This window comes from Orbilia oligospora, assembly GCF_000225545.1.
Source record: "Orbilia oligospora ATCC 24927 unplaced genomic scaffold scaffold00215, whole genome shotgun sequence".
NCBI classification, from domain to species: Eukaryota; Fungi; Ascomycota; class Orbiliomycetes; order Orbiliales; family Orbiliaceae; genus Orbilia; species Orbilia oligospora.
The window spans coordinates 2141480-2157304 of NW_011645772.1; the positions used below are offsets into that span (position 1 = coordinate 2141480).

At 44.7% G+C, this 15825-nt stretch overlaps 5 protein-coding genes across 5 annotated transcripts; 2 read left to right on the top strand and 3 right to left on the bottom strand.

Annotated features, from left to right (window-relative positions):
- Positions 1-3186: 3186 nt before the first annotated feature.
- Positions 3187-4957, top strand: AOL_s00215g627 (uncharacterized protein; the record flags this gene model as incomplete). The annotated part of the gene is made up of 2 exons (XM_011129829.1): positions 3187-4680; positions 4739-4957. The coding sequence occupies 2 exons, from the start codon at positions 3187-3189 to the stop codon at positions 4955-4957; spliced, it is 1713 nt and encodes a 570-aa protein (XP_011128131.1).
- Positions 4958-8012: 3055 nt separating this feature from the next.
- AOL_s00215g628 (uncharacterized protein) lies at positions 8013-9802 on the top strand (the record flags this gene model as incomplete). The annotated part of the gene is made up of 7 exons (XM_011129830.1): positions 8013-8276; positions 8402-8444; positions 8528-8537; positions 8631-8672; positions 8734-8827; positions 8896-9016; positions 9093-9802. 7 exons carry the CDS (start codon positions 8013-8015, stop codon positions 9800-9802), a joined length of 1284 nt encoding a protein of 427 aa, XP_011128132.1.
- Positions 9803-10293: 491 nt separating this feature from the next.
- Positions 10294-10879, bottom strand: AOL_s00215g629 (uncharacterized protein; the record flags this gene model as incomplete). The annotated part of the gene is made up of 2 exons (XM_011129831.1): positions 10294-10449; positions 10526-10879. 2 exons carry the CDS (start codon positions 10877-10879, stop codon positions 10294-10296), a joined length of 510 nt encoding a protein of 169 aa, XP_011128133.1.
- A 662-nt stretch (positions 10880-11541) lies between these two features.
- AOL_s00215g630 (uncharacterized protein) lies at positions 11542-11823 on the bottom strand (the record flags this gene model as incomplete). Its single annotated transcript, XM_011129832.1, has 2 exons — positions 11542-11666; positions 11763-11823. 2 exons carry the CDS (start codon positions 11821-11823, stop codon positions 11542-11544), a joined length of 186 nt encoding a protein of 61 aa, XP_011128134.1.
- Positions 11824-14213: 2390 nt separating this feature from the next.
- Positions 14214-15361, bottom strand: AOL_s00215g631 (uncharacterized protein; the record flags this gene model as incomplete). The annotated part of the gene is made up of 2 exons (XM_011129833.1): positions 14214-14629; positions 14782-15361. The coding sequence occupies 2 exons, from the start codon at positions 15359-15361 to the stop codon at positions 14214-14216; spliced, it is 996 nt and encodes a 331-aa protein (XP_011128135.1).
- Between the last annotated feature and the right edge of the window lie 464 nt (positions 15362-15825).

Here is a 15825-nt window from a genome sequence, read left to right on the forward strand (position 1 = left end):
CATAATTTGCTGATCTGGTTTCGAGAATAGCTGCACGCATGCTACATAGTAGCGTAAGGACCTGGCATGGGGGGGTTCTGGGGCGGTTGAAGGGGTTCTTTGGGTATTATATGCCCAATTGCAAGCTTAAATTTGGCTGTTTGATATATGTTATGTTATGTTATACGGTGCTTGAACACCACCCCCTCTGAAGGTCCCTTGTCTTGAGCTGTACCCCGTTCCACAGCCGACGGCTGGCTACAGATACTCCTGTCTTCTTTGCGAATTGATCCCATGCCATTGCAATTGGGAGGTGCAGCTTATTTTTCTGGGCTCTGCATGCAACCTGCAGTCGGTACTTACATTCTAGACGGAAGACTATGAAGCATGTGCCCCATCTATTTGGGAGGCGGTGTGTGAATCGTCGGCTCCAAAGGCTTGTCTTTTTTTTCGTGGTCAGCCTCGAAAAATCACAAGTAGAGAGTTTTCAAGAGAAAAAAATGATAGGATCTTTGGGCCGTGGTTCCCGCGGGTTCGTGGTGGGTTTTCTTACAGACGATTGAACTTCGGGATATGGGGGTATACGGATATACAGTCCCAGCTTTGCCAGCCCGAGTTAGTTCTGTTCTGAACCCTATATTCGGTGGCGCAGAGCTGTGAGCCCTAGAGCTAGCCAGGATGCCATCGTCGACCATGCTATGCTGTGTCAATCAGTTTATGAGCTAGGAAAAGTATTTCGCGCACGGAAAACAACAGCTAAGAAGCATCCAAGTTCACCCAAGTTCATGCGTGGAACATGCGAGTTTATCTTGATCAAATCCCTTTTCTGAAAAAAAATATGGAAGAATGTAGCAGGTATGGGATTTTTCTTAGGTATGCTAATATGTTAGCATCCCTTTGCAGGAGATAAGAAATCCAAAAACCTTGACCTTGACCTTGACCTGTTACCTATGTTATTTACGGCGCTCGTTTATCTAAATACCAAGCTCGATATCGATATTTTAGATCTGGCCGGAACATTTAGCTAGGTCAAGTACCTGAACCAGACCCTGTTTGGCAGCCCGCTGCAATTTTTTCTCGAAATAAAATTAGATGCACATATTAAAGCTTTTTTTTCCTGCCGGGCTGTCAAACTGTATGGATTAGCAATCACAGTCAAAAAAAAATACGACCTCGTCTGCACAAAAATTTGCTAGAGGCGAAAAAGCTTGTTTGTATTCTGCTTACTCGATGGGAACGTAATTGTAACTTTGGCTAGAGCTCATCGACAAGGTGAAAATTTTCTCTCTATCCAGCTCCCAACCGGAAAGCAACCGCGAGGGCATAATTTTTACGTCTGCTTGTTGAAAATCTTCACCAATATATGACACCCACCACCGGTTTTTCCGTCATTTTGAGAAGTGCTGTCCAATCGAACGGCTCCCATTAGAACTCTTTTAGTCACAATCGACAGGGACCAACCAGTGCAAGTAGCTGGTCGCATCCTGTTGTTTGGAAACGACCGCAAGGCAAGTCGCCTAAGCTCTCGTGGCAAAACAACTGGTGCCCTGAAACGAAAGAAAGCAGGAAGAACAAAAGGAACCACGTAAGGCTCAAGTTGCACCTCCCTTTCATTCGGTTTTCAACTGGGGCGTTAACAAAAAAAAAAAAAAAAAGGCGACAGATACGTTTTGTACCACCGCGGCCGCGGATTTTCCGGCGGGATCCTCTCTTGTTCACCGTTTCTCGACGCAGGTGCCGGATTCATTGGAAATCTACGAAGTGGGTAAGTGATCAGTTAGTATGGTTTACACAGTAAGACGTTTCCCGTAACGTATGTAGGGTTTCCCGTGCGAATTCAATCATCAGTCCGCAGCACGCCGCGGGTGCCCGATTGGTTTTTTTCTTCTGCCCTTCTTTCCTTCTTCCTTTTCGGTTTGCTTTGGCGGTAAATGGACAGATGCACAGGGTTTTCCGGGCGAGTGGCAGGCCCAACGTGCCTGTCTGGCTGCATCAGCGAGGCCTGCCCTGCGTGCGCGCGGGGATACCTGGATGAACCATGACCAGATGCATTTATTTTGCATTCGAGCGAACTGTGGGCACAGTTTATAGTTAGAAAAGACGGGGCGCCGTCATAAACTGACTTCTTCGCCTCCTGCAGCGTCTTTTCCGACCTCGAATTTTGGTTTACCGCCCTTTCCTAGTGGTATATTAATCTTTTATCCTGCTGCATGTCGACTTGGATTTCCTGTTTTTCCTTTGCATTCAAACATTCATTCCATTCGATCAATCGATTTGATTCAAGTCCCAACTTGATCCGGGCAGAGAAGCTGGTTAGGTACTTAGTTAGCTAACAAAGCATCGAATTTCGCACAGCCACCAGCGTCCAATCAATCATAGTTGAGATTGACGTACCTGTACAATATTAAATATCACCTTCCCTGATCCCAGATCGAAGCCAATAACTGGGAAAGCTGCCCGTTGGAAAGTATCGGACGAATCGCTTGTACTTTGGGTGGCAGTTGCGCTTTTTCTCGTAAGTTTACCAAATCCATTCCGTAAAATGCGGGTCAGCTGGGCTGCTTCCGAGCAGTTGGAAGAAGCAGAGGAAGCATAATAACAGTCCGAGTGCCCCCCTCTTCCTCTGCCCCCTTCTGCTCCCCCCCTTCGAATCTGCTTCCTCGAGCTAGTTAGTGAGCAAGTCGCACTTACTTGGCTAGTAGAATAACTGAGGCCAAGGATCTTTAATTAACAGAGGAGCACGGAGAAGTAGTTGGAGATATTAATTAACTTACTTTTTTTTGAACATCCAGCTTGATCGATTTATAATCGTCTCTTCCCACTTCTTTTTCTTTCCTCCTACTATCATCATCACCATCATCATTATTATAATCATCGCCAAATTCCCATCTCATCAACACTACTCTTTATTCGTTACCCTTTCTCTTTCTTTCTTTCTTTCTTTCTTTCTTCCCTTCTTTCTCTCCAAGTCGCGAACAATTTTATAAAAGGAAGAACTACCAGTCTTTTCAGCCCGGAGAGTACGAGCTCAGCTCAGCCAGCCAGTGTCCCATCCACCAACACAAAGCTTGTCTAACCCAGCTGCTCTCCCACCGCATTCTCAATTCAACCATCTCCGCAACGACATCTCCAGCGTCAGTGATTCCGTCCTCAGCACCAACCAAAATCCAATCCAACTTTAGAATTACACCATCAATATTCCCAACCATGGCGACAAGTGCTGAGACCGAAAGCAAATCCGAGGGCCCTTCCTCATCGAAACCGCCTAATTCGCGGACATCTACATCGAGTAGTCGCCTCGTCGAAAAGCTTAGTCGCATTACCCCATCCTCTTCTCCAAAACTAAATGGTATCGTTGCTCCAACGGCAGACTCGGCTTCCGAGCGTAGCCCTGGTGCTTCTACCAAGCAGTCCCCTGTCCTTGGGGCACAATTGTCCAAGCAGTCTTCACCTGTCGAGCTCCCAGCTCCCGTTATCCAAGCCCCTGTTCCACAGAAGCCGAAGAACTCGTTGCAACGAATGTTCTCAAGGACCGGAAAGAAAGAATCACTTGAGGTGACACCAATTCACACCAACGCTTCTACACCCGTTAACGGCGAGAGGCCGTCCACGGATCGTCAGACCAATGGAGCCGACAAGAAATCTGATCTAAGAGGTCCTCTGAAGAAGAATAGCATCTCTGAAGAGTCAACAAAAGCTGTTACCAACAGCAAAACAAAAGATGCCCTAAAACGCTTTGAGGGCCTACCTGATGGCGGTCATATACATCAGCTAAAAAGTGCCAAGAGACAAGAGAGGCTTTCCGATATGCTTCGTGATCTTATCCTTGGGAAGAGAAAGGACGACCTTCCCGAGAGTGACAACCTCAACTTAGTATCCTCATGGGTAGAACAAATCAAGAACGATAAAGACAAGTTGGCAACCGACAAAAAAGGTGGTCCAAGTAGTACATCAACTTTGGTCGAAAAGTACGGTAAATGTCAAGAGGTTGTCGGTCGCGGCGCGTTTGGTATCGTCAGGATATCCCACAAAGCGGACCCAAACCACGAAGGCAAAGAACAACTGTATGCCGTCAAAGAGTTCAGACGCCGACCACAAGAGTCTGCGAAGAGATATAATAAACGTTTAACTTCTGAGTTCTGCATCTCCTCCAGTCTCCGACATCCAAATGTTATTCACACCTTGGATCTCCTTCAGGACGCCAAGGGTGATTACTGTGAAGTCATGGAGTACTGTGCTGGAGGAGACCTGTACACTCTAATCCTATCTGCTGGTAAACTCGACTGTGCCGAAGCAGACTGCTACTTCAAGCAGCTTATGCGTGGAGTTGAGTACATGCACGAGATGGGTGTTGCTCATCGTGATTTAAAACCAGAAAACTTGTTGCTCACAAGTCGTGGCGCCCTCAAGATCACCGATTTCGGAAACGGTGAGTGTTTCCGCATGGCTTGGGAGAAAGAGGCTCACAAGACGTGCGGTCTTTGCGGCTCTGCCCCATATATTTCACCAGAAGAGTATATAGAGAAGGAATTTGACCCAAGAGCGGTTGATGTCTGGGCTACCGGTGTCATCTACATGGCAATGAGAACTGGCCGACACTTATGGCGTGTCGCTAAGAGAGATGAGGACGAGTTTTTCCAAAAGTACCTGGAAGGTCGCAAAGACGAGGCCGGGTATGGGCCCATCGAAAGTCTTCATCGGGTAAGTTTAATTTTCTATCCTTTGAACTGCTGAACAATTTACTGATAATTGGAGCTAGGCTCGTTGCCGTAACGTCATCTACTCAATACTTGACCCCAATCCAACCCGCCGTATCACTGCTTCCCAGGTGTTGAAATCCGAATGGGGCAGAGAGATCAAAGTTTGCCAGGCTGGTGAAGAAGGCGACAACCCAAGTGTGCGAAACCATCAACCTCATTCTTCTTCGACAACTGCCCCTACGGACGACGCATTGAGCACCAAGCAAGTCAAAGCCTAAAGGGTTTTGCCTCGCAGCCTCTCCTACCTTTTTCTTTACTTTCTCATTCTCTCATTGGATGCTTCTAGTCATCCTCGAAATGTCCTCGAAGGATCAATCCTCCCCTTCTTCAATTCACCGCGTTTTAATCAAGCGCCAGGCTTGCCTCGTTTCTTAGATGCCAAGTTAGGCATTTGGCATATTACTTTCATTTAATCACGAGGCCTTTTCGGCCCTCTCCTTCCCGCGGACAGGCTCCCACTAGATCTCGAGGCTCAGTCCTTGGCTAATTGGAACTAATGCTTCTCTGGTAGTAGAACCCCTTTCTGGTCCCTTTCTTAATATGTATTATACACTCTCGTTGTTTCCTTGCACCCTTTCAATCTATGATGTTACGAAAAGCGGTGGTCAGAACAAAAAAAAAATACTTACAATCGGAAGGCGGAAACAAAAGTATTTTATGGTGAGGAATGGTTTAAATATTTGATCATAGACTTTTCAAATATGTATCTCGAAATACAGCATGTTCTTTGTTTTAGTTTATTGGGAGGGAACGTTTTCATTCGATTTTTGTAAAGCTGTCACGAGGAGTTCTGCTTTGGTTGTGATCTTTTTGTTTTTTATTTCTTCTTCTCCATTTTACCCTTCTTCTTCCCGACCCTCACTGACGACGGATTACGACCACGAAGGCGTTTTTTTGATTATTCTCTTCCCTTATGTTATTTTGTTTTTTGCTCCTTGGACCTCTTCTTACGCATTCTGGCGGGATACTTTTTCTATTGCTCAGAACCAGTACAGTACGGAGTCAGGATACGCACACCTATGTTTTACGATTTCGAAATTTCCCTTGTATAAAGATATCTACTTTTACTAGTTAATTTTCTTCCTATTCTTTATCATTCTATTATCTCTTTATCATTTTATGCATCTTTTTAGTATACCTCTCCGTTTTTGCCGCGAAGCTATAACAGTTGTTCGAATGCATACTTGGAGAGGCAAGATTGTGGATGGGTGGACGGACGGATCTCGATGCGGGGGGACCAAGCAGCCAGCCGCTACGAATTTCCTTATAACGAATTGTGTCTTCTGTACTGAACATTACGATATGCGATTTCGCTATTTTACGGTTTCCCCATTTCTTCTTGGTCACTGAGTCAAAGGAACCCCCTTCGACATGTTTCCTCGGTCTGGTTTGGATCGATTTTCTGCTTACGGATTACGCAAGCAGATGTGGCGGGCTTTTTCATACTTCTCGTCTATTCTAGTTTTTTTTTTTTTTGGCCTATCGAATCGAATCAATTGAATTGCAATCATGATGATGATAAATGATGACTACTCCACCACCATTTAGTTAAATTGTACTAAGGGAAAAATGAAATTCCGACGGAGAACTCCTAAGCCCCCTCAAATCTGCCAAAACTTCCCTCAATGCCCTCTCCGATAACCGTGCATTGTTCAACATAAGAAATAGCTATTCCAGCCGAATGCAACGATGATATCACGACAGTGATGCAAGGGAAAAGGGCTTAGAAATGTCTTTCTTCCCCACGTCTCCGTCTCTTGCCATTGCCGTCGCCTTCCACGGGGCGATTGAAAGTTGACCAATCGTTTCGAACGTTTCGGTTCTGAGAATGCTTGTTTTTGTCTTTTTCTCGACACCCAATTGCCTTCTATACCACCATAGGTTTAGATCGCGATCTACCATTGGTATTTCCCACTTGATTAGGGCTGTGGCTTGCGCTTAACCTCATTGTTTTCAATTTTGCTAGTCTTTATTTTATTTTTATTTTTATTTTTTAATTTTCCAAAGTGGCGGTGGGGATGTGACGTAGTGTTTGCGAAGGTGAATGTGGGGACCCTATCTGCGTGATATGGGTTTGTGACTTCTGACATGACAGGGGCGGGGTGAAAACGTGAATGATCGATAGCCACGATTCCGTATCCTTACAGACCAATAGTCCTGTATTCGAGATTCGATAGGTATAACCGTCATGTGTCGACTGACCCCGCGGCTTCGGGAACGGATTTGCAAAAAGAAGAGCTTTCTTTCTATACTTGCCCTTGGGAATATATTCCAAGTAATTGCTCATGTGTTCCTGGAGTAATTTTGCATGTGCACGCACACGCGACTATCCAGACGGTCTCGTCAACATCTCTCGTAGCCAGTATAGTAGTCCTCTGAGGCGGAGGAGACCGTAAAGGCTAACCGACGGCTTTGAATTGGAGAATACCGTGGCACGGTCGAAATGTCGTACACTTACGAAACGACATGGGGTTACACATGCGACGCCTTATCGATTATCTCGAACCCTTTCAGCCCATCGGAATTCGCTGAATTCCATGGATTCAATCATCCAGCGCTTCTTGAGAATCCGGAAAATTTGAAAGTCTGGCGGTACTGAACCCAGTTATGATATCCCATTCCGGGTTGAAAAAGCATATGAAAGGTTGAGGTTCGTAACAGCATCACGAGAGCATGGACCAGCCCGAACAAGGAAGCTGGTATCGGCAAACGATACAGGCTAGCTGCATATGCTTCACATAGTTGTCAAGTACTGGCGTGGACCCGCCGTACTGGAAAGCCTCTGCTGCACTTTTCGGTCTGTGGAAGAAGCACTCGCGACTTTGTCTTTATAACGGTTTTCCCTGTGTATTATAGGTTGTAGAAGTTAGTGAAGTATACTACCCTAAGGAATGCCAGTACTTAGCTCTTACATGTTGGACTGGGGGTTGAAGTTGTATACGTGAAACCGCAAACTGCCAGATCACATTCCTTAAGTTCCGTCCTTCCTCCTTCCTTGTCGGTCGTACACGATCTGGGCTGGCGGTGTGCTGATTCCCATTTGGAATCTAAATTTGGACTGTGGACCATCTCCCGTTCTCTGTTCTTTTTCTTCCCTTCCAAATCTCGGTTTCGGACTGCACAAGTCTTCCTCAGACATCATTTCTCGACGTCACAACATCGCATAGATCTCCCCATAGCAGCTAAACAGTGCCCCTCTACATCATCACATCACCACCATCGTTATCGTCAACCATCCATTCGAAAAGGGTTAAACGAAAATAAGAAACAACCATGCGATCCCGAAAACGTATCTTCCAAAAACCCGCTTCCGTCCTACTGCTCTCCGTCCTACTCTCCACAACAGCTTTTGCCGCTACCTCCGATGTCTCCGCCTCCACCGCCACCACAACGGCCAAAACAAAAGCCAAGAGCGATAAGATTCTCTTATCTCGAATACGCAGCTTGACGTTACGACATGGACAGATGACAACCAGTCGGAGGGTTTCGCCGATTCCTCAGTTGAAGTGTGTTGGTGGGGATGCGAAGAGTTTACATGTTCGTAATTTTTCCTTCTGAAAATCGACTTTTTATTTGCTTCGACATCTAGGTCTATACGCTGGCGTTTGGATAGTTTTAATGGGACGAATGTTGACTCAGTATGTTTTTTGGGGGGAGGTTAGGATGTAGATGTTATGAAATGTACGAATATGGATGCAGATTATGGTAGGTCTCTTTCCCTCGTGATAGCGGCTTTAATAATATTGAAGTACAGACTGACTGACCAATTTTTGTTATCGAAATAACAGACGACGACGAGTAAGTCCAATTATTCATTCTACGAAAATTGCGACCATGCTCTCTTCTATTAAGGTCTCATTGCTAACGATACGCGTTTTGGGGTTGGAGTAGTGTATCATGGAGCTGCGAAGCTACCTTACCGCATTTCTTCAAGTAAGATTTTAGCTATCCCATTTATAAATATAGAAGGATATATCTAACAAAGAGAAAACAGACTTGGAGCTACAGATGTCATCTGTGAAGGATATGCAAGTTCAGACGACCCATTTGTATTAAAAGGTAGCTGTGGGGTGGAATATATCCTTATGGTTAGAAGCAACCGACACCGACCTAACTTGAAAAATTCCTAAATACTTACCAACTCTCGAATATACAGTTAACGGAAGCCGGTCATAAGCAATATCCTAAAGTAGTTGAGGAACAACTAAAAGAGGAAGAAAAGAAGAAAGAAGAGGAGGAAAAAGAAAAAGAGAAGGAAGAGGTGAAGCCCGGTACTAGTAAGCCTCCCCCTTCTTTCGATCTACTTTGATCAGTCGGTGTTCCTCTAACGTCGATGATTGAAAAAAATTATAGGCTGGTCTGGTATGATTGAGTTTATATTATGGCTGGCAGCGATAGTCGGCTTCTTCGCATTTATCGCCTACTCAGCATACAAAGCACCAGAACAACGACCGCAACCACAACCTGGTGCATGGCAAGGCGATGGTGGATGGGGCCCTGGTGGTGATGGAGGCGGTGGAGGAGGTGGAGGTCCAGGGGACGGGTGGGGAGGATATAGAGACGATGCCCCGCCGCCATACACGAAACCCCGACCTCCGACATCGAGAAGAGGCACCAGCAGTTCATATAATGGAAGACAACAGCAGCAACAGCAACAACAGCAACAACAACCGATGCAAGAGCAATGGAGACCTGGTTTCTGGACTGGAGCGGCCACTGGGGCCGCTGCAACTTATTTGGCGAATAATACTGGTGCAACAAGGGGCCAGAGCAGTAGGTCAAGGGAAAGTTACGACCGAGAAAGAGAGGCAGAAAGAGTAGCCCAGGAGAGAGAACGTGCTGCACAGGGAAGAGAGAGAGCTGCACAAGAGAGGGAACGGGCAGCACAGGAAAGAGCACAAGAGAGAGCTGCAGAGAGAGCCGCGGAGAGAGCTGCGAGATATGGTGCCGCGCCTGCAGGATGGCGGACCAGTAGCTATGGAGGAAGTTCTTACGAAGGGGAGTCGGGCAGTTCAGCATATGAGCATACTAGCACTGGATTCGGGCAGTCACGAAGACGATAGTGTCACGAATTTCCTTTCTTCATTTCTTCATCTTCTTCTGATGCTTATGATGCTATGAAACGACCTTTGCATTCTCATCTAATCTTGCTTTTAGCATGGCGCCGGAGGTATAAATTGCTCTTTTTCCCAGTCCTTTCTTCTTTTCTTCATCCTTTTGCCATGGGAATAATAGCATGAACGTGTAATTGCTCTATATTCAACCCGCTCGAATAAACAAATAGAAAAGACCCAATTCTAGTATCTTCCACTGCCTTGTAAGGAATACCTAGGTATCTTCAGACTAAAGCGCTTCAAAGATAATAACGCCAAAGAGAACCGAACACATATCTTTCCATGGAAGTTTATAAAAAGACCCTCTACATAAGCCCCCCTTCAGCAAGGAGAACAAAGACGTCCACAAAGACGCCGGGGACAGGGATATGGACTTCTATTCCGTTCAATTGATTCTCTATCCCCGTGATTATCTGCCACAAGCGCGTGTTATTAACACCCTAGTTTGCAAACCAGGCGCTGATGGCGAAAGTGGAGGCAAATGAATATTTAAAAGCTGCGTTTTCTGTGAGCAATGGTTTTATGTCGGTTTCTTCGAGGAACTTTCTTATTCTATATTGACGCGGAAGAACGTGATAACCATGACGTTCCATGTACTATTATTCATGATACTGATTGTTAATCAAATACTAATATTTTGAGCGATTTGGGGTATTGTAGAGTAGTACTGACCTGAACCATCAGAATGACCAATAAGGATACGAATGCAATCATCTTCGATAGTCTTCCAATTACATAACCAACCATAACACCACTAAACGAACCCAATGACAATTGACGGTACTGTGCAGCATCAAAGATCGGAGTTCCACGTTTTTCAGTCCCATCTTCTTCAATATGTCGTCTTTTAAACTTGAACCTTTGATCATCCTGACTAGCTTCGATGATTCTGTCTGTCAAGTAAGGTGCATTTTGACATTGTAGGATATAACTACGCCTGGGGAATAAGATTTGGTGGGAGACGTAGAGAGTGGGTACTGTTAGACCGATTGTGAGGCGGAGACCGAGGGGGCGGAGGAAAGCCATCTTCCCTTTTTTGATGTGTGTATAGATGATTTGTAGTAGGTAGGTACCTAGGTAGGTTTGAATTGGGTATAGTATTCGTGATGATGGATTTGGGAAGATTGTAGGCTTTGGAAGTCGAGCAATTGATAGAGGTTAATAGAAGAGAAGAAGAAGCTCAGCCCAAGGAACAAAGGATTCGAGAGAGCTTCCCCAGATTAATGTGGATTGCGCGTTGGGATATGACGTCGATCCCGGCCCGATACGGGGTCTTGGCGTCGCGGGGTGGTTCCCTGGTTTCCCGGGACGCGGGCCTCTCATTTAACCACATTTTCAACACGTCCTTTTATTTCGGTTTCCGGTAAATTTATAAATGAATGCGATGAGTGGTCAACTGGAAGCAACTTAAGGCAATTACCGCCTGATGTTGATAATTTACTTTGTATACAAATCGCAAGAAATTGAAAACTGTTTGCAGAATTCAGAAACATCTTTTTGATTTGGTGGGTATTCTGGAAACTATAGTACATTTTTATTGATAGATAGAAATTTCGAAATTTCGAAAGACAACCGAAGAAAATTATGCAAACAGTATCGAATCCCCCTCCATCTCTAGATCCCATTTGATAGCACTATGTGATAAGCGCGGGGCTCCTTTCCGGAAGAGAATCTCTGGATTAAATCCTCTACCTCTTGTTGCATGGGCGGCAAGTATAATAGCAGCAGTTGTAGCAAGCATCGGTAGCATAGCCGTTCCTCTTGCACTCACCCCAGCAGGAGTTGATGACGGATGGGGATGGGCAGTGCTCGGCTGTTGATAAGATTGTGATATTAGCATTCAATTATTTTATCCTATTTTACTTATTTTAGGGCCTCTTCAGTTAAACTTCTTGGATGGTTTGCATACCAACAGCAGTGACAGCGAACATGGCTGGGATGGCCATGAGGATAACGGCGAAGGACTTCATTTTGATTGAATGGAAGTATTGAAATAACTCGAGAGGATTGTGTAGTTTGTTTGTGTAGGTAATTGGTTGCTTGACCTTGCTTGATGACTTGGAAGATTATAGGATTGATAATTCGAACTTCAACTGGCAGAGTCCTACTGTATTTATACACTCTCCTCGAGGCTGAAAACTCCTGGAGATCACTAAGTTCTGAACCCATATCTTTGAAAGCTCAATTACAAATGCAGCGGCCCGGCGGCACGATAAACCGCATCGAAGATATCTAGATGTAGCAAAAGATACCCCTCGATGCGATCTTCGCTTCATGAAAGAACCATGGAACGCAGTTCCAGCAGACGGAGTTGTGCGAAGATCGAAGGTAACCTACACCAGGACCTGGTCAATGAAGATCTATTCCCAATTGGCCAAATAACCATGCCCATATAGCCTAAGATTGAGCCTCAGAAGCAGAGCCTAGTCTTCTGATTGCTCTAGAGAGGCAAGGAGGGAAAAACCTTAACCCCGAACGATAATACGCATTCCCAGGTTCACTTGGTTTCAGGATCGATATGGCTATAGGGAAACTCGTCAATTTAACATTACAATTGGTCGCCGTATCAGGGTAACATTTCTCGATTACATGTAGTCTCGTTATTACATGAGCATGTATGTAGCAGCGCATGTCGGATATTATGTGTAATAGCTAGAGGGGGGGCTGTTCAGTCCCTGTAGTCGGAGGCTTTCGCCTAATATCTCACTACGGTATGGCTCCATGCAGTTTCGCTTCCCCCGGTCGGAAGCCCTCGATATGCTTGGCTAGGGTAAAATCGATCCGCCTATATGCAAGCCATTGCATAGTTACCCACGGCGGCATCGAATTTGTTTCTCTGTTATAATTTCCAGTTTTTTTCCCCTTCTTCGAACAATGGTCTTTGATTGTTGTTTGTTTATACTGAACTCGCATCCGTCTTGCCTCCAGACCACGTCTATACCGTGTAAATGCCGAAAATTTTATTCTTCCATAAACCCTGGTTCGGCGAATTTCTACCGTCTTGGCTGGGTAATCTTCATGTTACAGGAAACGATATTTGATTGAGTTTTTCCTTTCAGTACATTAGGTAATATAGTGCTACAATACCATCAACTCGTCCGAGCGCCCGTAAGGTAAGGCGTGGAATGGATCGGTGGCAAAAGATCGAATCTTTAGATTTCGATAGTTAGTTGTTCTTTTTGCCTCAGTATTTTGAAACTCTAAAAGCGGAGTAAGTCCTCACAGTTCCGATTGGATACCACGATAATAATTGTTCTAGAAGTTTAGAAGACGGTCTTGTATATACATCCTAGAGAACATAGAATGAGGAGCGCTAGCAGCATGTGTATATGTACCTCAGCTTATAAGTTTATGTAAATGTTGTTCAAATCGACATCATGTGCGGTTTCCATTAACTGTAATGACAGTGAAACCTTTCGAAACTTCTCCCTCTAATTATTAATATTACTTACGATAGATAACGACCTCGAGATTTCAAGCTTAAGGGAGAATACCGGGACTGTTGCTCAAAACTCCTCGAAAGCTGAGCTCACGGGGGGTGTAACGAACTATCGAGGCAATACTTGTAATTTTTATTTGATTTCCACGAATTTTGTCTGGCCTAGTTCACGAAGTGTTAATGACATTGCATTGTCACCGTATGCACCTAGCTAGACGCCAGTTGGCCAGTTAAACAATGATGTATGCCTAGTATATACACGAGGTTTCGAAATACGATCTATATGTTCAGAAGATGTGGAATGGAAAAATATTTGTTTTGTGATTAGCCCTGGAGGAGTGGCTATTGGGATTGAACATAACTTTGGTTCTGGCGGCGCGGTGATCGATCGAATGGTTTATAATTTATCCGAAAAGAGTATCGCAACCAAGAATACATTGATGATATCGATAGCCTCGGCACCAGCATTGATGAACGGATTGATTTGAGGAAGCTCACCTTACATGTGCAAGATCGAGAACTTCATATGTAGTACATGTGTAATTAGAGATTCGGGGCCGTCATTACGTACCATATGCATAACGCATAAAAACACACATTATATATATGTTATCCAACTTATATATAATTAAGTACCATGCTTAGGGTTTTAAGGTTAGTATTAGTATTAATTGTGATCACGAGACAGCACAACATACAAAATTTGGCTTACCTACTAACTTGCTTAAGCGCTTGTTAAAACAGATATAAAAATAAAAAATTTTATAATTAAGACTAACATGTTAACAAGGCCGAAGGAACTTTTGCTACAGTACAAAAATTTAAGAACTTTCCCTAAAGAACTCAAGCGGGATGATCGATATATATATATATCAATATAACATAATCAATTCATAGCTTTAACCGTCCTTTTTGGACAATCTACACAGTTCTTTTCTCATCTAACATCCTATCTGAGGATTTGCTCCCAATGTCCCTTTTCCAGACTCCTGAGCTAGAACCAAAATCTTGACCATATTTAAAATCGACAAATTTAGAAAACCCATCTCCAATCCCCGAACCAAGATCAGTCGAATCGTCGGGGTAATCAAGATCAGGGCCCTCTAGCCGGTATGGCTCCTTCGTATCGGGAGCTAGCTGAAATGTTCTATATGGGTCATTTGGAAGGGGTGGCGAGGGCCAAAAGACGCGGGTTTCCTTGCTATTGGGTGGCCAAAACCAGTTTGGGTTGCCAAATTTCTCCGTAAGGCCAAGTTTCCCGATAGCTTTTCCATGGTCGGAAAGAGAAACTCCTTCTTTAGGCTCTGGGGCCCCGAGTTCGTGGTAGCAATAACAACCTTTCGAATTTGACCAGGCGATTAATTTGTCAGTTAATGTAGAATACATGGACGGCAGGAAATCGGCATATAACAGTCCTCGCGGCTTAGTAGGGTGTTAGATTACTTACCCATTTGAAAGGTACATAGTAAAGCTATTTTGTCCGACTTACAACGGTAATATCTACGCTTCCGGCCGGCTTTGATGGGAGAGGATGATTTAATAATCAACCCATCAGCGGAGCAATCGCATTTTAGGCACTCCGTTTGTCGGCTAGCTACCACACGTTCCTTGCCATCGGTTTTCCAAAAACTCGAAGCGGGTATGCCTCGTGATGCTGCGGCTGCGAAGTTTGGGGGAAGCGTCCCGTCCAGTATATACTGTCTGTGGAAGCACTTAATGAACATTCTGCCCGTAAAAAAGTATGAGGGCCCGATAGGGTCTCCTCTGGTTGAATGGCCTACTGAGGTCCCGTGGCCACTGTCTTTTCCTAGCATCTCTTTGTTATCTTTACTCTGTAGCATATCGGCGGCAGCCTCTGCCATGGCGGGAGGGTGGTCTAGTTTTACAGTATTGTTCTGGGCCAGGCCCAGCGTTTTGGGAGCCATAGCAGATCTAGAATCAATTATCGCGAGTGTAGAAGAGTTTGTACCCGGGATGGTAGTATTCAAAAGCGGTGAGGTTGGCGGTTGGTCTAGAATAGGCACGGCCGTCGACAGCCATGAAAGGATAAGAAGGCCTAGTATATGCATTTTTTTTATGTCTCGCATATAGCGAAGACTACAAGCTTGATTTTTTGAAGTTGAAGTGATACAAGGTATAGGCCTGGAGCTGTGATGGATAGAAATGCGTCTGATGGAGGAGCTAGAGGGGGCCTATAATAGTCCACGCACATGTGATGCTTGTTAGCATTTCATTCCTTTTATACACTCATACTGATCTATGTTTCGGGATTAGGGTAGGAAAGTAGATGTCTGGAAAGGGATATTATAATACAATATAGATATGGGATCCCAAAAGGTAAAAGGAAAGGTCTAATCAGTTTTCGAGTCGTGTCGGTTAACAGTATCTGCCGGACGGTTGCAGGCGTATAAAATACGTATGCACAGCAAGCTTGCAAGTCGAGCCTAGCAAAGTACTTACTTACTTAGTACTAGTTATATATAAAGCAACTTACTTGTACAGTGTCTGTCCTAAATTTACTGAGTTATGCCGA